Source organism: Maniola hyperantus, chromosome 11 (assembly GCF_902806685.2).
Source record: "Maniola hyperantus chromosome 11, iAphHyp1.2, whole genome shotgun sequence".
In the NCBI taxonomy this organism is placed as follows: Eukaryota; Metazoa; Arthropoda; class Insecta; order Lepidoptera; family Nymphalidae; genus Maniola; species Maniola hyperantus.
The window spans coordinates 3,124,609-3,147,326 of NC_048546.1; the positions used below are offsets into that span (position 1 = coordinate 3,124,609).

General features: G+C 36.7%; 1 protein-coding gene across 2 annotated transcripts in view; it reads right to left on the bottom strand.

Moving 5' to 3' along the window:
* Positions 1-22,718, bottom strand: part of Sb (serine proteinase stubble) — a 154,281-nt gene that overhangs the window by 123,115 nt on the left and 8,448 nt on the right. For both annotated transcript variants that reach the window (XM_069501930.1, XM_034973072.2), the window contains exon 2: positions 1,823-1,901. In XM_069501930.1, the coding sequence (XP_069358031.1) occupies positions 1,823-1,844 (22 nt within the window). In that variant the 5' untranslated portion in view covers positions 1,845-1,901. The remainder of the gene's footprint in view (positions 1-1,822; positions 1,902-22,718) is intronic.

Below are 22,718 nucleotides of genomic sequence, written 5' to 3' on the forward strand. Positions count from 1 at the left end.
GTTTTGGTTAAGGTTTACTAAGGAATACTACCATAATGTATCTTTTTGAATGTAAAGTTTGCGATGGCAAAATGTTTGCATGGCAAATACTCCTCTTCGTTTATAACCATACAAGTATATTGTTATAAATACAATGACTTTCCTATATTTTAAAATACTAATTTAATTTATATTCCATACTATTCTTGAAGCATAAGCAGAGTAAAGCCAGCGCTTTTTTTGTAACTACGAATTCCCGGCTTTTTTACATATTATATTCATAACTAGCTTATGCTCGCGACTTCGTCCGCGTGGACTACACAAATTTCAAACCCCTGTTTCTCCCCTTTAGAGGTTGAATTTTCAAAAATCCTTTCTTAGCGGATGCCTATGTCATAATGTCTATAGGTATGCATGCCAAATTTTAGCCCGATCCGGTTGATTGATCAGTCAGTCAGTCAGTCACCTATTCCTTTTAGACATTAAGCCATAGGGTGCAAACAAAAGTTTACACGCTCTAAAATGAAGACTTTTTAATAATGACTTTTATACATCGGTACACGTGCGACAAAATCGTATATCGCTCATACTAATATCGTATCGATAAGTATAAAAAATACTGTTACGGACGGACTCTCGTTTCGTTATCAGCACACCGTTTACGGACTTCGTTATAAATCAGTTAATAAATAAGCAGTAAAAAGTGCATTTGTTAATACAAGTATGGGAATGAGAGAAAGTTTATTTTAATAGCTCGAGACAAGTTTATGCTCGCGTAAGCGTCGTAATATCTAGTCTTTACGACTTAAAGGGCCATTTGTATAACGTTTATCTGCTATATTATTCTGTAAGTATAAAGACAGGTGCTTCTGTGCATTGAAAACTTTATGAAAATTAATTTTTATATGCTATTAAAATGGTGGCAAATTTATTTTTATTCAATAATTACCTACATATTAAAATCTATTTTGTATACGACGTCACTGAAATGTAAGTTGTAAAGTGTGACACACTTTTCAAACAAAAGGTTTTCCTTTTTTTTTCAAAAATTAACACTGGTATTTAGTTACTAGCTGACCCGCCCCGGCTTCGCTCGGGTGGAATTCAGAAAATCAACATGAGGGTTTAATTTCCAAAAATCCTGAAACACGTATTTCTTCATTTGTGACCGAAAACCCAAATACGAATTTTCATGGAAATAACTTGAAAAATGACGGACTTTCATACAAACTTTTTACCTACCTATTTATCCCCCTTGGTAGAAGAATTTTCGATAATCGTGAAATACGTATTTTTTTATTTTAACCGAAAGCTTTAAAAATTACGGTCTTTCAGACTTCCATACACACTTCCATCCTCCATTTAACCCACTTAGGGGTGGAATTTCAAAAACCTTTTATAATAAGGGTACCTACTGATGTTGTTGAGTTGAGTTTGAGTTTGAATTTATCAGAGTGCCACTATTAGGAGCAAGGCACACCGGTGAAGTCAATTTTTTTTTCAAATACTAAAAAATCATGACACCCGGTTTGCATGCATGAATACTAAAGACTTCGCTGAACAAAGCGCTCGGAACGCGGGTTTCTGAATTTTCCGAGTATTTTCTCATATTTGACTGTGATACATAACATCCTACTCTGTGGTGCTAATTGCTATTGCGCTGTAACTATGTCTCATTAACATCGAAATGACGTCATTAGACGTATATTTAAGTAAAAATATACCATCAGCTCGAAACTTCAGTCTAGGGCTGACGTCACTAAAATGGCGGCCACGCGCATTAGCAATTTGCGGGACTTATACTATTGAGTTTTCCGTAAATGATATAAAGGTGTGCACTGACCGGGTGCGCGGGCGGCATGCATGTGTCGAACGCGGGCGCTCCCGGCGCATCACCGCACTTGCGTTGGCTGCAACACGCCCTGCAATAACAAACACACGATATTATTAACACATATAGACACAAAGCATTTAATTAATTATCATTATAATGTAAAATAATAATAATATTAAAAAAATCTTAGTAGGAACGACATTCGGAACCAGTGGTAAATTAAACTAGTTGACGATTCAAAAGCACTTGTAAAAGTTTACTTGAATAAAAATATATTCTATTCTATTCTAATGTCAAGAGAAATACATATTTTTCTTACGCCGTGTACTCGCATAGCCGACCCCAGGCGCAAACATGCCTTTAAGGGGACTCAGTTCGGTGCTTTCTCCATACAAACGTAGGAGGGAAAATACAACAATATTCGATATTGTACGCACAAAACTATGAATTATATTGATTTATCTCGTCATTATCTAGGTTCAATGATATCTAAAACATTGAAAAAAATATTGATTTAAAAGTTACGAGCCTCAAAAGATTCCTATTTTAACACTAAATTTATGACAACTTTGGGCGTAAATAAATAAGATTAGGGATATGAAAATTGTAAAACAATTTATCATTAGACGTAGTTTATTTATTCGTTAGTTGAAATAACTTTACTTTGCAAACATAAATTCAGTAGTTTTTTCTCAAAAATACTTTTCCTAAACCTTTTTCGCGCGCTTGATTTCAGTGATAATCATCGTGCCTCTCAACTTTCTCATACAATGTCAAGTGAAAAGCAAACACGTTACCCACGTGCGCTGCCAATTTCGGTCGAGCGTCCTGCGTCACCTTAAGAGCGTTCTTTGACTTTGACAGATTGCTTATAGAGTTAAAAAGAGACAGATTTATGTACGAGATATAATTCTGTCTGTTGTCTGTCTACAAGTTCAAAGTCTGAGCAAAGTCAAAGAATGCTCCTATAGGCATATTTGTGCCGAGCAATAATATATTCTTTTGCAGTACTCTGGGCACCAATCCACGCAAGTATAACTTGAGCAGTAGGTATATAGGTAGGTAGGTAGGTATAGTACGCGGCAGAAAGTAATTTACATCGACCTTTAGAAGGAGATAGCAGATTTGTAGAGCATTGTCCCTGTCGTTGAGACCGACAAAACGTCATATACCTAGGTATGAGTGACAGAGACAACGCTCTACAAAGCCGAAATGTCATTCTAAAGGCCGATGTACATTACTTTCTGCCGCGTACTGTAATGAGATTAGACTCCATAAGTTTTATTGTAACATTTTCATTTAAAAGATAATAAACTATAAAAATAAAGTTAAATGTTTTATTCTTCTCTTTCTTTAGTTTTTGGTTTGGTGGGAGGCTTCGGCCGTGGCTAGTTACCACCCTACCGGCAAAGCCATGCCGCCAAGCGATTTAGCGTTCCGGTACGATGCCGTGTAGAAACCAAAGGGGTATGGGTTTAATAAAAACTGCCATACCCCTTCCAGGTTAGCCCCCATCATCTTAGACTGCACTTACCACCAGGTGAGATTGCAGTCAAGGGCTAACTTGTATCTGAATAAAAAATAAAAAAAATAAAAAAAAACTATGTATTCTACTGATTCTTTGGTGAGGAGTAATCAGTAGAACTATTTGCAATTTGCAATATACAACTTCCTGTAAAAGAACGATCGCAGGTAGTATAGTTACGTCGCAGAAAAATGAAGAGAAAGCCCAGAAACCCAACAAAAACTTGTCTATAGAAAAGTAGGACTTAGGAGGTAAAAAATCGCTTGTCAATAACTAACTCGCAACGCTAAGTATATTATTATAATGAAAATAATAGCAGCGTCCCAGCGAGACAATACGTGAGTCCACTTGGATATAATAAGAGCGATTTGCGGCGTGCAAATGACTTCAATTTTCGCGTAACGGTGGTGGCGGTCGGTTTAAAGCTACGAGTTAACTAACTGGACATCTGCATCTGTTAGAATTTAATTTATAATTCACTAGCTGATGCCCGCGATCGCGCGAATCCGCGTGGATTTAGGATTTCAAAAATCCCTTGGAACTCTGTTTTTTCGGGCTAAAAAGTATTGACTATATCCACGCAAAAAATACGTCGATCCATTGCTGCGCTGCGACGTGTTTTTTTTTTATAATGAATATTAGCCATGTTAAATGACTAATATTCCCCTTTCCTCTCCAACTAAGCGTCAGGCTTGTGCTAGGAGAAGGTACGACAATAGTGCAACGGGCGGGGTTTGAACCGTCGCCGTCGACCTTTCGGTTTTCAGTCCACTCCTTTACCGGTTGAGCTATTGAGGCTATCAATTATTTGTTTGTTAGCTATATTGAAATACAACTAACAAACATACACACTTTCGCATTTATAATATGGGTAGTGATGTTAATATACAAAAAATGGAGGCATTGTGATACGGAAGTTGGATAAGGTAACGATCGAGATTGACAAGAATATAATATTATTATTCCAAAACGTTCAAAGTTCCGGAACTTCTGATAGTTCCGTGTTGAAACTTTGGGAAGCTCCGAAACTTTCAAAAGTTCCAGAAACTTTGTCATAATCAACTAATGTTAATAGGGTAATTAGGGTATTTTTTTAATTTTAAGAACAGCGCTTGGCTGCTGTCACATTGGTTTTTTAAAATTATATTTATTAATTTGCTTTCATGTATATTACTTGATGCTGGGTGCTTAAAGCTAAATATATACTTGAGACCCTGTCAGGGCATTGCAAATACAATTTTAGGTACAGTAAAATGATAGACATTAAAGATACAGATTAAAATTGAAAATCTTACAATAAGAATAGAATTAAAACTATGAAATGAAATAATAATTTGAATGATTATTTCATTTCAAATAAAATTATGTGATATATTTTAAGTGATATTGGCCTTAACTGGCGCGTGCTAGCCCAGAAAATAGCTATTCAATCTTGATTCACACAACATTACAAACAGCCGAAGCAGACGTCGTAGAGGTAAGTTCTGCACTATTAAAAATGGGACTTTGGATTAGATATGGAAAATTCCAACTTGTCTCATGTTTGGTCTTATGGGAGGTTTGACAAAGTCATCAAAGGTCATCAAAAGGTGTAAATCAAATGATTATGAAAATTATTATTGGTTTGCCAATCACGCTGCAATGGAGCAACAGATCGACGTGATTTTTTGTATGAATATACATAGTTAAAAACATGGAGAGTGAGATAGGCTCCTTTTTATCCCGGAAAATCAAAGATTTCTTAAACCCTAAATCCACGCTAACGAAGTCTCGGGCATTAGCTTATTTAATATGACCAAGTAGCATATAGAGAGAGAAAGCCTGTGAGGGCCAGACCTTCGTTATTTTATAAGAGCTGTAAGTTACTCTGCGTGTCTACACTATTTCTTTAAATTGAAGGGTGTCTGGCAGGAGATTGCCACGACAGTAAGTGTCTGGCAATGCATGGCGTGATTTCTAATACTAGTCCGAATCTCTTCTCTACATAGTATAAAGTAAAGTCGCTTCCCGCGTCTGTATGTATGTATGAACGCGTAGATCTTTTAAACTACGCAACGGATTTTAATGGGGTTTTCACCAATAGATAGAGTGATTCAAGGGGCAGGTTTATAGCTATAGTTTAATTCTCAAAAAATTTGAGATCCCTAGAGAAATTTAAGTAATGTGAATTAGGTCGGAAAAAATCCTCTCTTTTGAGAGTTTCCGAGGCAAATACACCTCAGTGACACTACATTAGTATCTACATTGCACCCATGCGAAGCCGGGGCGGGTCGCTAGTAAAATATATTATAAGAAAATTACACTTTATACTTTGTTGTAAGATTTTATAAACCAGCTATGTTACTTGTTATCTGCCAAAGCCACTACGATCCAAACTGCATAGTCGTTGATCGTTCCTCCCTTTATTGGGAACAATAAGTCTGCTTAAACTTTCAGCTTTTATAAAATTACTAGCTGATGCCCGCGACTTCGTCCGCGTGGATTTAAGTTTTCAAAAATCCCGTGGGGACTCATTGATTTCCCAGGATAAAAGTAGCCTATGTCACTCTTCAGGTCTTTAACTATTTTTTATTTATTTATTTTATTTATTTTATATCTAATTAGAACGGCAGTGCCACTTACACTAACTAGATGATTAATAATACATTTAAATACGAATAAAGGTACAAGAAAAAAGACATAAAATACATAACGATAAAAGATCAAAGAATTTTGAATATGTACGCTGAGAACATTGAATGACATATTCATGCAATGCTCTCAGCGTACTTCAGTAACTCCCGAACCAGTATTATAGACCCATCATTAAATGGGTCCCATTGAGCATTATTGTCCAAAAGCGCGTTGAATGATGCTAATGAACGGGGTATAGGTGACATAGATCTAGCAACAGTGCGATGATGTGGGACCACGAAAAGTTTATTTTTTCGTGGACGAAGATTACTGTTGGATTCAGGGACATGTATGCGACACAGTTGGTCTTGAAGTTCTGGAGCATTAACATCTCCTCGCAAAATTTGACACATAATTTTCAGTTGGTCGCAAATGCGTCGGACCTCCAGGGAGTTGAAACCTAAGCAACCTAACAGAAATTTGGTTGGGTATAGGAAAGGGTAATATCCATAGCAACGTTTATACAGGTATCTTAGGAAGGCCTTTTGTACTTTTTCTAATATAAGCCCGTACTTTGCCTCGTACGGATGCCAGACACAGGTGCTTGTTTCGAGCTTGCTTCGGACTAAGGCGTAATATAGTAATCGTATTACCAAAGGACTATGGAACTCCCGAGAGTTGCGTAGTACAAATCCTAATCTTCGAAATGAGTCAGCTGCTACGGTGTTAATATTATGGTCATGGAAGGTCAATCAACTATACCAATGCAAAAAAATCTCGTCGCTCCGTAGGTCTGTTGTGACGTTATTGAAGGACAAACCAACAAACAGACCTTTCGCATTTATAATAAGGGTACTGATAAAGGTCTAGCCCTCACAGGCTCTTAGTCCAATACAGTTTGCGCAATAGGCAGGTGGTGTAGTGTAGGTACAGGCAAGGCAAGCCACCGGAGCGGCTCGACCGTTACGAGTCGTGTATCAATAACGCATCAGCAAGCACCGGCCAAGAATTTGTAGCTCCCAGCCAACATCCGCGAACACGCTTTGTTACTTTGTCTTATTTGATTTACTGACGTTTGTATCTTTGTATCTTTTATTTATTTGTTTTTAGGGTTCCGTACCTCAAAAGGAAAAACGGAACCTTTATAAGATCACTTTGTTGTCCGTCTGTCTGTCAAGAAACCTACAGGGTACTTCCCGTTGACCTAGAATCATAAAATTTGGCAGGTAGGTAGATCTTATTGCAGACATTCGGCGAAAAATCTGAAAACCGTGGATTTGTGGTTACATTAGACAAAAAAAAATGGTGGTCATGAACTAATGCCTAATTAGTATTTTCAATTTTCGAAGTAAGATAACTATATCAAGTGGGGTATCATATGAAATGGCTTTACCTGTGCATTCTAAAACAGATTTTTATTTATTTTTATACATCACAGTTTTTTAATTAAAGTGCAAAATGTCGAAAAAATACGACTGTATTACGGAACCCTCGTTGCGCGAGCCTGACTCGCACTTGCCGGTTTTTTTATTCTTTCGCCTATTCAAGAAGTCCTGTGAGTCAATAAATTGCGAATACCTTTGCCTACTCTGTCTAGAAATTTTAAAGTAATATTTAGATGCAACTTGTGAATAACTCAGATCTTTTTTCAGATGGAAGCACAGTACGCGGCTGAAAGTAATATACATCGGCCTTTAGAATGACATTTCGGTTTTGTAGAGCGTTGTCTCTGTCACTCATACCTATATGACGTTTGTCGATCTCAACGAGAGGGACAGCGCTCTGCAAATCTGCGATCTCCTTCTAAAGGTCGATGTACACTGCTTTCGGCCGCGTACTGTAATGCGAAAATTATCATCCATTTTAAAAACCGGCCCAGTGCGAGTCAGGCTCGCGCAATGAGGGTTCTGTTTTTTTCACATTTTGCACGATAATTCAAAAACTATGATGCATAAAAATAAATGAACAATCTGTTTTAGAATGTACAGGACCTTTCATATGATACCCCTTATTGATATAGTCACTCACTTCGAAAGTTGAAAATACTAATTATTAGTTCATGACCACAATTCAATTTTTTTTTGTGTGATCTAACTCTAAATTCATGGTTTTCAGATTTTTCCCCAAATGTCAGCTATAAGATCTACCTACCTGCTAAATTTCATGATTCTAGGTCAACGGGAAGTACCCTGTAGGTTTCTTGACAGACAGACAGACAGACAGACAGACAGACAGACAGACAACAAAGTGATCCTATAACGGTTCCGTTTTTCCTTTTGAGGTACGAAACCCTAAAAATGACTGCCAAACAGAATAGCTGTTTTGAGTTATACTACGAAAATAAAGCTGTAAAAACAAAGGCAAGTTTTTCCATGCATGAGCATCTTACGACCAACCCCACTTATATTCGCCGATGTTTGGATGACACTCAATATCTAGTGGTACTCGTCTAGTGATGGTAATCGTTAACGCCTTTGAAAGTTGATTGATCGATACTTGCCGCAAAGGTCATCGGTAATCGCTTTGAATGCCGTGATCTAGAGCTGTTCCAGTTAAGAGTTTACTGGTTCGTGCTGTGGCAATTTTAGAACAGACGTTTTGCATGCATTTCCATCACTAAGGTTGTTTAGATTAGAGAGTAGGTACCTAATGTTTGCAATGCTCTACCAGCAGTTTATCATACAAGTATACCTGAAGAAAAGGGTCAAAACTCTAGGTTTTGAATGAAAGTTTAGGTAGGTACTAGGTACTCTCTCTGTGTGTCTCGTATTTTTTATTTTTTTTACCAAAAACATTTACAATAAAGAGAAATGGAGAGTAAAAGTGGACAGGGAAGCACTTATCTCTATGAGAGATTTCTACCAGTGACCCTTGGCTGTGCGAGAGGTAAAGGGAGTAAGTAAAATAGGTACAAAAAGAAGATAGAAAATTATTCATTGCTGAGGGTCATGACCCCTTCCATTAATCATATTGTATTAGTAGTTTTCTTGGGGTAAAATGCGATTGATTCCCAGATCCTTGCGCATATGACTCGATTAAGAGAACGTGATATGGAGTCTTCAGAGGTTGATGATTATAACCGGTACACAAGGGGTATGGCAGTTTGTATTAAACCAAAGGGGCATCCCTTTGGTTTCTACACGGCATCGTACCGGAACGCTAAATCGCTTGGCGGCTCGGCTTTGCCGGTAGAGTAGTAACTTTCCACGGCCGAAGCCTCCCACCAGACCAGACCAGAAATTTAAAAATTGTAAAAATCCAAACCCCTGCCAGGAATCGAACCCGGGACCTTCCACTAAAAAGACCACAGTGTTTACGAGAGCTCCCACAAATATGGCACAGTGCTCAATGCTTATCACTGCGCCAGGGAGGTCGTCAAATAAATTGAATTGAATTTAATCCTTATGAAATGAGGTTATAATTTCTTGATTATGCTGCGAAGAATCTCCTTTGGGCTTAAAGTTTAGACGTAGGTAATAATTTCGCTCCCGGAATATATTCCAGGAATTTAGAGCAAAGCACTTACCTACCTATGTGTGTGGTGTGGTACCTTTCAAGTTAGCTTTGAAATTGTTGCTGGGTTCTTTCTCTCATATAACTTAGAATAAGTATAAGAACGGCGATAGCCTAATGGATAGTACGTGGGCCTTTTCGGGAGGTCCTCCTTGGACAAGTGGTAAGCACCGTGGTCTTGTTAGTGGGAGGTCCCGGGTTCCATTCCTGACAGGGGTTTGGAATTTTATATTTTCTAAATTTCTGCCCCCAATTATGTAAGAATAACGATGTCATCGTTATCGTAATCGTCAACAAATAGTGCCCTTTGATTGGCTGTGAAAAAATGTAATCAGCGAATAAACCAATCAAAGGGCAGAATTTATTGAAGATTACGATAACGATGAATACGTTTTTCTTACACAATCGGGGGGCAGATCTGGTCTGGTTTGAGGCTTCGGCCGAGGCTAGTTACCACCCCAACGGCAAAGCCGTGCCGCCAAGCGATTAAGCGTTCTGGTACGATGCCGTGTAGAAACCAAAGGGGTATGAGTTTAGTAAAAACTATATTTTTTTATAATTTTTTAGTGTTTTACCTACACTTCAAGGAAATTACTAAATAATTTTTAAATACATATCAAAAATTGCGTAACCGGCAGGAATCGAACCTGCATCTTCTGGGTTCGCGCCCGATGCCTTGACCAACTCGGCCACGGTTTCGCTTACCGCCAATGACGAAATTTGTGATATGTATTTAAAAATTATTTAATAAAAACTGCCATACCCCTTCCAGGTTAGCCCGCTTTCGTCTTAGACTGCATCATCACTTACCACCAGGTGAGATTGCAGTCAAGGGCTAACTTATTTCTGAATGGAAAAAAAGCTGTGCATTGATAGATCAGTCACCTTTTCATTTTATATACCTACTTATTTAAAGACTATTCCTTTCAAGTCAACGTACAGATGACGAAATAGAGTAGGTATAGTGAACTATCCTCCGGGTCAACAACCCGGGTAATTGTATTTAGACCACAATTAAACATTTTCCACTGTTTGCGCCCGGCATATATTACCCGTTATAGGATTTGTCAAAATCTCACTTGTCGTTACGCTAACTTGGGTTTTGTTTGGACGGCGGAAGATGTTTCAAATTATGCCACATACATGTACGTTTCCTTAAAAAACCTGCCAAGTGCGATTCAGACTCGCGCACTGAGGATTCCGTAGTACAGTCGTATTTTGCGATATTTTGCACGATAATTCAAAAACTATGATGGATAAAAATAAATAAAAATCTGTTTTAGAAGGCACAGGTGAAGACCTTTCATATGATACCCCACTTGATATAGTTAGTTATCTTACTTCAAAAATTGAAAATACTAATTATTAGTTCATGACCACAATTTTTTTTTGTGTGATCTAACCCTAAGTTCACAGTTTTTAGATTTTTCCCCAAATGTCAGCTATAAGATCTACCTACCAAATTTCATGATTCTAGGTCAACGGAAAGTACCCTGTAGGTTTCTTGACAGACAGACGGACAGACAGACAAACAGACAGACAGACAGACAGACAACAAAGTGATCCTATAAGGGTTCCGTTTTTCCTTTTGAGGTACGGAACTCTAAAAATTGAGCAAAATGCCTTTATCCTGGGAAAATTAGAAATAATAGTTTAAAATGTATAGTTTAGTGCTACTAAATGTTACAGTCTCAGTAAATGTTGACGACCTCCCTGGCGAAGTAGTAAGCGTTGTGGTCTTATTAGTGGAAGGTCCTGGGTTCGATTCCTGGCAGCGATTTGGAAATTTATAATTTCTAAATTTCTGGTCTAGTCTAGTAGAAGGCTTCAGCCGTGACTAGATACTACCCTACCGGCAAAGCTGTGCCGCCAAGCGATTTAGCGGTTCGGTACGATGCCGGGTAGAAACCAAAGGGTTTAATAAAAACTGCCATACCCCTTCCAGGTTAGCCCGTTCCCTTCTCAGACTGGATCATCATCACTTACCACCAGGTGAGATTGCAGTCAAGGGCTAACTTGTATGTGAATGAAAAAAAGTAAAAAATGTTATCTTAACATTATTTTCTATTCGTTTCAAACTACGGAAACTAATAATATGAGTATAATTTATGTATAAGTACCTAAGAAAATAAACAAAGATGATATCTTTTCAATGTTGGCACATTCCTGCGGATAACTTGGCAAATGTTCGCAGCCAAGTTTCCGATACGCCACGAACTGCCAAACTTTAAGCTTGAACAGTTGACAAATATCAATTTATTGATAAAGTTTTCAAAGAAATATTTTTGGCTTTAGGTTTTACGTAAAATATTTATGTTTGTGGTCGTTCAGAACAACTTAATAAAATAAAACAATTTAGCAAAAATATAAATATACTAGAACTCTTACTTTTCTTCATAAAATGTAACCTATGTCTGCCTCTAGGTTGCAAGCTATATCCGTTCCAAATTACATTAAAATCGGTATAGCATTAAAATCGGTATATACCTACATATAATCGTACACGAAGGAGTTTGTACCATCATACAACCAGATACCACTATGTACTTTTAAACTTTTTTTTATTTGCATGGCGACCATTTTGAAATTTTTATTATTTGTTTTAACATAAATACATTTCGTGAAAATTTCAACTCTCTACCTATTACAGTTCATGAGATACAGCCGCTGACAGACAGATATATGGATGAACGAACGGACGGAAGGACCGACGAATGGACGGAAAGACGGCCAGACAGCGGAAGCTTAGTAGTAGAGTCCAATTATTGGCACCCTTCTGGTACGAAGCCCTAAAAAGGCAACAGACAGACACGCTTTCACATTTTCTAGATAATATAATAGGAAAAGCTGGCTGACTGACTGACTGATCTATCAACGCACAGCTCAAACTACTGGACGGATCGGGCTAAAATTTGGCATGCAGATAGCTATTATGATGTAGACATCCGTTAAGAAAGGATTTTTGAAAATTCAACCCCTAAGGGGGTGAAATAGGGGTTTGAAATTTGTGTAGTCCACGCGGACGAAGTCGCGAGCGTACTCTAGTATAATATGAGAATATAAATACAAACATAAATTTAGCTTAACGCTAAGTTTGAGAAGCACAAGTAATACTCCGAATGTTAATAAAAAATCCGGCCAAGTGCGAGTAAGGCTCGCGCAATGAGGGTTCCGTACTACAGTCGTATTTTTTCGACATTTTGCAGGATAATTCAAAAACTTTGATACATAAAAATAAAAAAAATCTGTTTTAGAATGTACAGGTAAAGACCTTTCATATGATACCCCACTTGATATAGTTAGTTATCTTACTTCGAAAATTGAAAATACTAATTATTAGTTAATGACCAAAATTTAATTTTTTCTGTGCGATGTAACCACAAATTCACGGTTTTCAGATTTTTCCCCAAATGTCAGCTATAAGATCTGCCTACCTGCCAAATTTCATGATTCTGGGTCAACGGGAAGTACCCTGTAGGTTTCTTGACAGACAGACAGACAGACAACAAAGTGATCCTATAAGGGTTCCGTTTTTCCTTTTGAGGTACGGAACCCTAAAAAGCATGCGTAACTTGATGCCTAATAATACCCTTTAGCAAATTCCTTCAGTCTTAAATAATTACCTTTGAGAATTTTATTTGCTATCGCTTTAGCCTATTAGGCTTACAATACTGATTGCATAGGCATCATCAATCTATAAGACCTATCTATGATTACCGGCCGGGAACCGGTAGCGCAAGTTCAACTCCGGTTGGAGCAAACTTATCTCTCCCGTATCGCGGAATGTAAGGCTGCCTTCCCACCAGAGACGTGCGAGGTAGCTAGGAGCGAGCGAAGTTAAAGCTAAGCTGTGAAAAGATGTGTCTATTTTCACCTAAGCTAAGGGTGAGATCTATAGAGCGCACTAATAATTATCAATAATCCTCCAGCGTAAAACAGCCTTACCGCTTAGTTAGAGTGGTCACTCGGAGCTAAGCACCATCCAAACCTGCGCAACTAAAGGGATTACGAAATGGGAACACACGAGTAGATATATAGACCAGAGGGGAAGCTTCATACTAGCGGCTGTCTGTAGGTTCACTCACTCTAGCGCAGCTGACGCACACCACGACGTGTCACGGACGCTCCCTTTGCCGCCAAACTAGGCGCACGGAGCGTCCGTGGCACGTCGTGGTGTGCGTGAGCTAGTGTGAAGCTTCCCCTCTGGTCTATAATATCTACTCGTGTGACGGGAACGTCAGCCGCGCGGCGGTCCACTACACGTATAGATTCGCGTCCCGCATCTGGCGGTCAAGACGTGCAGGTGTGGCCGTACCTTTACTCTAGGAACTTGTTGCGGCAAACAAGACCATACGAGGAAAATAAAATATATCAAACAACTTATAGCTAATGTGCGTATTATGTTCAAATTAGTTTTGGTCTCACGCTGCGATAGTTTTGTTTGCTTGTCGATATCTGTCGGCTCAGATAAAGAAATTACTGTGGAGGTATAGTACGCGACAGATCGAGATAGTAATGAGGTCGGGGACGCCCCGCACACCCGCACAGCCCCCGCGCCAACCAGGTGCGGGATAGCGCGAGTGACCTGCCAAATGTCAAGATTCTAGGTCAACGGAAAGTACCCTATAGGTTTTCTTGACAGACACACAGACAGACAACAAAGTGAGGGTTACTTTTTTTCTTTTGAGGTACGGAACGCTAAGAATTGTCATTAGCTCTGAAATAGAGCTTAAAATTGATGAAGTTAAACAAAGTATCTAAATTGAGGGCTGCAGTCTCAAGTTTTCCCAGTCACTTAGTCTCAATGAAAATAGCGAAATCCTATAGAAAATTAGCTTTAATGGCTTTGACGGCAAAGGTCAATGTGAACTTTGGCATTAATTTTCAATGATTATAATTTATATCATTTATCAATGATAATAATGGGCATTATATTACAACAGGCTTGAGTGAGGTTAATTGTTATTCTATTCGATAAAATGTGCTATGAAACTTTATGGTCGAAATCAAAGTAGGTATGTGGATGTGATTTATAATAATTAATTATTAGATTGAGCTCAGCCAACTCCATATCCTTTTTAAACTTCACAAACTCATACATCGATGCTGTTCATAAAGGATTCCTCCAAATAAACAAATGTAGTTATTGGTTATAAATGACCATACGACCCGCGCTATTCACAGGGATCCTGAGGAATCGCAATCACGAGGGATCGTTATGCTGTTTATGTATTTTTATCTATAATCAATCAACTTGAGAATTATCACTTCGGATATAAAATTGGGTTCACATAAGCACAGGGAATCCTTTCCAGGGAATAGTTTGGGGGCCAGGAATTATTATTGTTTATTATTTATTTAATTTTATTATAATAATCAACTTAGTATTTCGCTTTAGAATTCTATTTAGTTTAATAATTATTAGGTTTCTGAGAGCTTTAGGTTTAAATATCAAAACATTATACGAAGCCTATTAAACTACAATTAAATTTGATCACCGTAAAATAATCGTGAGACCTGCATACCCGAGAGGTGCCCTTATCTGTAAATTGTCTGGTGTTGCAAATGTTCATGGGCGGCGGTAATCACTTACTATCAGGTGACCTCACCCCATTTGCTCGCTGTTTTTATTTTATTTTTAAATATCTCCACCAAGTGGCCAGCATGATGGACTATGGCCTAAAATCTTCTCGTTCTGAGAGAAGACCCGTGCTCCTGCCCGACCCGGGCGAGGGCCGGCGATAGGTTGAGATAATGTAAATGAAAGTTGCTAAACAATTACGAATCTTCTTATTTTATAAAACTAATGCATAGCTCAAATCTTCGCTATAATATAAAAATGAATCACTAAATGTGTTGCTCATCGCAAATCTCGAGAACCGCTGAACCGATTTCAGCGGCTAATTCTTTTTTATAATATTCCTTGAAGTATGAGGATGGTTTTTACGGAGAGAAAAATTTAAAGTATTAAAAAAAATTAAAGAATCGACTGTTAGGCGGTACGAAATTCGCCGGGTCAGCTAGTATTATTATAAAAATAATTAAGTCTCACAACGGAGAATTATTGTCCCCTATCTTATCCCTATAATAGGGATAAGATAGGGGACTAGGGGAAGATACTAAGAATAATAATATGGTATCTCGGTATCTCAAAATACCTTCAAAATTTTCAGGTCGTTAATCACCTAATAAACCCATCAAAGAATGCGATCGCTTCATTAATGTTAGCTACAATCAAGCCTTGAATGACGGGCGCTAATGTGGGACGCAACTTGCGTTGACACATTGGCCCCGTGTCATATCAGGAAGACAGCATCAAGACCGGGAGCCGCAGCAGAAACAGCTGAAAACGGCAAGCGGCGCAAGTATGCCTCTCTTATAGAGAGTTACATTTTTGTGCCGTTTGCCGTGGAGACCCTGGGGCCTTGGAGTCTTAGTGCTAAAAAAAATTTACGAGACATTTCACCGCGATTAATAGCCTCATCTGGTGACAGAAGGGCTGGCTCATTTTTTGCGCAACGGATCAGCCTGGCTGTCCAGCGCGGAAATGCAGCCAGTATTCTTGGTACCATTCCACGCGGTCATGATTTATATAGTAATTAGATAAGGCTAGCTTTAAGTTTTATTGTAATATTAAAAAAAAAGCCTTGAATTGACACAACTTACTTAAAGTCCGTTATACAGGAGCTAAGAACACCCCGCCAGCGGCGTAGGTACTCATTAACTTAAACACTATAGCGCTGCCGTTACCGTTTATTATTGTTATTAATTAATTTTATGAGCACTAATTCGAGACTCTGTTTCAGGTCGCTACACATTCTAACTCTCACTGGCGAGCCACTAACACACTCGACCAGCGAGTACAGTGCCCATCAGTTTCATAATTTTAAGGAAAAACCAATCAAGTCATCAATCAATTTATGTTTACAAGTGATAACCGATGTACTAAGGTTAGCATAACTAATTTTTATCCTATTGTTGGTGTATTTATGGTGTAAATAGAACGTTAAAATATGAAGCTGGTAAGTTTGAAAGGGGCGTCTTAGCCTGCCAAACTATGTTTAATTATATTTTATGTGTTGATCCTAGGTTAATAGGACATAAACTATGTTTATATTTTTGTTAATTATTAATAAAGACATTTTTCAAACAAAAACAAACAAACAAACAAACAATCATGTCATCATTATAGAGAAAGAACCTGTGAGGGCCAGACCTTCGTTAATTTTCAAAGCTGAAAGTTCCTCTGCGCATTGTCCCCAACACAGGGAGAAACTATCAGCGACTATTAAGTTTGGATCATCGCGCGTGGCTTTGGCAGATAACCGTTAACAAAGGTGTAAGATAGTTTTTTTATATTTTCTTTAGAATAGTATTCGAAATCACGTCATGTATTGCCAGGCACTTCCCCTGCCAGACACCCTTAGGTTACGTTCAGATGTATGATTCAACTACATACATTTTATTCAGGCCGTACACATGCTAAAGCGCGTTTTAATGAAGCGCGCGTTGAACGCTGCGCTAGCGCTTAAACTTTAATATTTTTTTAAACTTTAAGGGTGCCTGCCTTGTCAATCCGCACTTGGTCAACGGGGTGTACTACGGTCTAAACCCTACTCAGGGATGAGACGATGATGATGATAATGAATTAATTAATTCAAAATGTAGCCCGAACAGTTAAAAGTTATAAAAAATTGTTTCATTAATTAAAAAGGTAAATATAGGTAATTATTATTTAAATTTCTTCAAGTGTGAAAGCAATAATTCAAATCATTGAAGTTCTTACCTATTTTCACTCTCTCTGAATAGTCTGGGACACTCAAATACTCGGTAGGATGACCATAAATATTCAAAAAAATGTTAGGATTAGAATAAGAACTAATGTTTTCGTAAGAAATAAAACTTTTTTTTGAGACAATCACATAATAGGTACTCTAATCATAATTTAATCCAAATTACTTAACAGGATATTTTTCCAGAATGCTCTAAGAATTTATGGGAAACTTAACACTTAATTAAACTTAGTAAAACGCTAATGGCTAGCGCACGATAGAGTTAAAATAAATATGAACTGAAAAGTAATTGCAATTAAGATTATAAAATAGCTTGATGAAAGTATCTTACTAAAGATAAGCTGACGTTTATATCAAATTGAGAGATTTTATTAGTTTATTATGCATTTTATTAGTCACCCGAGATATTATAGAGCGTGCTTAGAAAGATAAACCTAATTAAATTCTTGTTTGATAAGTAATAATTAGAAACCTGTTACAAATTCTTACCGTTGATACTTTAGTGTTAAATTTTAAACGTTATTTTGTACGTACTATAATTTATTACGATAGCAAAATTAGTACTTAATATTTTATGACTTTCATAAACTCTTAGGAACAGTATTAATGCCAACCACAGAATTGATATAGACGAGCTTAAAGAGATAGTGTTAGTCGCTATGCAGGTGACTAATGAAACATCATTTCATGACTCAGCTACTGCATTAAAAAAAACTCTTCAATCATTTAACGGTGGGTTCATATTAATTATTGTTTGTCTATTGTTTAACTTATGTTTGTCTAATTTTCTTCACATTGTTTGGCTGACTTGAAAATAGTTTAAAATAAATTACCTACTTACGTGTTATTCTATAATTATGTTTATAGTCTTAATTATTGCTAATGCTTTTAATAATAATATTAGTTCTTTTTATATGACAAGATAATTTGCAAATGCTGTGTACACATTTCATTGATACATTTATGAGCCTGTGTTTGTATATAAGTGACGTAGTATATGTAAAATTTATTCCTTTTTTTTTATTATTATTAGAAAGTGTGTTCCAAATGAAATAAAAATAAATCATTGCGCATTTTATTTAAAACAGTATTTTTACCTAGTGTTGCAGTTTAATTTACGCAGCTATAGATGCTAGAAATGTGCCATCCATATAAAAACTAAAGGTAATTTTGCAAGCATCATATTTTAGGTCATGTCAAGATAACACATTGATGTACCCATATTATATGTAAATAGGTTTCCGTGAAAAATTCTTACACAATACTGCGCTTAAATATGGACCCAGTCATGTAATATTGCAAATTAGATTTATGAGCATGGTTTTCAGGGTTCCGTACCCGAAGGATGCCAACGGGATTCTATTACTAAGCCTCTGCGGTCCGTACGTCAGTTTGTCTATATGACTGTCTGTCAGCGGACTGTATCTCGTGAACCGTAATAGATCAAATAATAATCATTTCAAAATGACCGCGATGGTAAATTGAAAAGTGCATTGTACAATGGTACGGAACTCTTGGTCTCACATCCGACCGGTTATTTTATCTGAGATGGCCTATTTTTGAAAAGCGATGGTTGTTATACCAAAGCCATGGCCACCCTAGAAGCAGAGGAAGCAATCTTCGCTGCGCCGCCTCTAGATTCGTTGCATTTTGCATGAGCATTAGATATCTAGTGCTCTATTATTCCGCATTTGTTTTGCCTCAATCGTTTTCTTGTATGATAATGTTATTCCTATTTTATATGGAGTGATCGTGCCTGATACATTTCATATTTACCACCGACTGTTATGACGATTGTTTGGTATTTATTCGCTTTGTTATCTTTTTATAGATAGATTTTTTAGATCGAGAGGAGAGGTAGGTCAAGCTGTCATGTTGCAAAATCAGCTGTTCCTTAAATTTAAATTGAAATATATTAAAATTAACTAGAAATAAGTGAAAAAACAGTGTGAAATTATTATTATGCGGTTGTAAATACTGTAAATAACTGTGACATGCGACTATACATAAGCGACATAACCAGAAGAAGGATTTAAACGGAGGGTGGCTGCCGAGTGTTTGAAAATAAACGGCTTAAACTTGGGGAGTATTGCTTCTATTACCTAACTTATTCTTATATTTTATGTATTTCAATGTTATTTTACATAATTAGGTTAGGTACTATACTCACTACTCTTTCTTTTCTCGAGAACATCGAGACACGTCCCTCCTCACACTAGGCAAAAACCTTTTTCCACTTACTTGACAAATAGTGGAAGTATAGTTGGAGAATAACGAATATTGCCTCAGACAATACTAACATTACACAATACATAATAAATACTAAGTCTAATGCAAAACAATAACTTTATAAATTAATAAGTACTTAATAGTAATAAGTGATGAACTTTGCATTTCATATTGACACCTAATTTTTTACAAATTAAGTACATTATTGTGTTGTAATATTTTGGTCCAGTTAGTGTAGGTGTAGATATACCAAATAACTATAAGTATCTCACTAAGTCTTTAATCTTTTGTTCTTTCTTTTCTGTTTTCAAAGATCATTCCATCTTCATATCTGTAATACCTACTTTAAACTTTATTTTATTTAATTTTATTTTCCTTCACCCACATATATTATTTGGTGTGTTTCAGAGTAGTACACATACACAATGGCACCAACAACCAGGAGGGCAGTAGCTATGGAGGAGCAAGTGAAACTAAAAAATGCCCTCCGGGAACTAAAATCACTGAAACAGCTAAATGAGCAGTTGTTGAAGGAACAAGACGACAGTGAAGCTGAGTTAAGAGCCATTATTACAAAGAACACTCAATTGAAGGCTGAACTGGCTGACCTAAGCAATGTTCATACTATAGTACTGGAAGAACGGGACCAACTTCAGGAGGCGGTCGGCTCATTCAATCAGTGCATCCAAACATATGATGAGGCTCTTAGCAGGATTTCTATGTTGGAGAATGAATTGAGTAGAGCTCAGAAAACAATTGACGACCTTCAGTCTCAATTGCAAAGCCATGAAACAAAGGCAATAAATAATTTGTACGACGAGCTGCTCACTTCATCCCCAGACGCGCCAGGAGTGATCATAGATCTGACTTGTGACAGTCCGTGTGCTAGTAATACCAAGTCATTGCCGGAACATAACTTGGTATATTTGAATAGCCACAACAAAATAAAAAAATATATAAAACTTAGTAAAGTAATTAGAAAAACCAAAAGTTTGATAAAATCTCAAAAAACTCATACAAAAAATATTGCATTACGAAAGGAACGTTCTCAATTATTAAATAAGCTCGATGCTTATTGCTTATCTATTACAGAACTCCGGGATAAGTATGATTTGGATGTTCAAACCTTAAATGATGAAATTTCCAAATTGACTTATTCGCTACATAATGTCACAAACCAATACGAGCTGTCACAAAAACAGATTGATGAGCAAATACTGGCAGCAGATGAATTGTTAGCATTAAGTAACTATAACATGGCTCGCTTTGAGTCATTAACCAATAAGCATGAATGTTCTCCAAATGTACCTATTGTTCACCAAGATAGTCCTGCACCGCTCCCTGTGAAAACAGATACTTGTCCAGAGCAGTGTAGTATTGATGTTACAGAGGTTCCGTGTAGTATTGATGTTACAGAGGTTCCGTGTAGTATTGATGTTACAGAGGTTCCTTCATCTGTCAATATTAATCCCTCAGCTAAGCCAATAAAACAAACTATAATTATTTCTGACAGCTTAGGTAGAGGTCTGGGCTCCATAATGAGCTGTTGTTTAAAGCATTCAGTGATTAATAGATGTTCTCCTGGAGCTAGTTTTAACTATTTAATTAATAACTTAAATGAAAAATCATTGGATAGTAATACAAATGTTATATTATTGTTTGGGGACAGTTTACAAGTCAAAAAACAACAGATTGTAAAATGCATTCAAAAATTATTGCTCCTACATGAGAAAACAAAATGTAAATTTGTTTTGTGTGCTTTTCCTTATTCTGGTACATTAAACAAACAACAAAATGATAAAATACATACTTTAAATTTGAAAATGTATAATCTCACTAAACATTATAGTGAAGCTATTTTTTATTTTGACATTAATAGTATTAAATTGACTAATAAGTTTAAATTGACCGGAGACAGTATGTATCTGCCGAAGAGATGTAAGATGCATATTGCCTCACTATTAGCACATAATTTAAATGATTCAGTTACAAGTGTTGTAACAAACTCTTTTGACTCTTATACAAACTGTACTTCTAGTACAATATTTATAATATTGACTCAAGTACTTCTAGTACAAATATTTATAATATTGACTCGAGTACTTCTAGTACTAATTTTTCTATTATTGACTCGAGCAATAGTGTAAGTACTATTAGGAACCCTATTGCTTGTTTAAACTAGACAGTAAGACAACGGAGGAGCCCTGTCACATGAAAAATGTACATCAAAGTATACAGAGCTTCACCGGCAAAGAATTAGAAATTGCAAGTTGTTGCAAAAAAACTAATGTTATCAATCTGGTGCACCAAAATATTCAATGTATCAGAGGGAAAGATCTGGAAATAGAACTTTTTTTGAATAATTTCAATATTGATATTTTATGTATAACTGAGCATTGGTTAAAAAATCATGAGTATACATTCAATTTTGGTAATCACCAGGTTGGTAGTTCGTTCACCAGAACCAATGCGATTCATGGCGGCTCGTTAATTTTGCTTAGCAAACAATTAAAATTCAAGAATCGAAATGACATAGAGAGCCTGTCTGTTGAGCGAACAATAGAACTATCCTCAGTTGAACTTGAGCAATTCATTGTTGTGTCTGTATATAGACCACCCTTGTCTAACTTTGATCTTTTTGAAAAGGTAATGGATGAAGTCTTATTCAAAATCTCAAAATCAAATAAAAAGCTGATTGTGTGCGGAGACTTTAATGTAAATATTTTGGAAAGTAGCCCTTTAAATGGCAAATTATTAAATCTTTTCAAATCCTACAACCTATCCAACATGTTTATGGAGCCTACAAGAATAACTGTAACTAGCGCCACATGTATAGACAATATTTTTACAAATATAAATCCAATTACTAAAACCATAATTAGCAAATTGGATTCGGATCATTGTGGACAGTTGATCCAGTTTGAAAATTTGAAGAAAAAAAATTCTAAACGTAGAATAACCTTTGTACCAGTAACGTCTGACCGAATTGAGAATATGAGACTAAGCCTTATAAAACACCTTCCATTTTTGTCAAATGGGTTTAGTCCTGATGAAATGTATAATACATTTTTTAATATATTCAATACTATATTTAACTCAATATTCACCAGTAAATCGGTCTTGACTACTGATGCAAAAGTTTTTAGTGAATGGGCAACAGTAGAACTACATAAAAGTAGACAAAAACTATATGAATTGTATGCGGAGCGACAATATGATACTGGTGACGAAT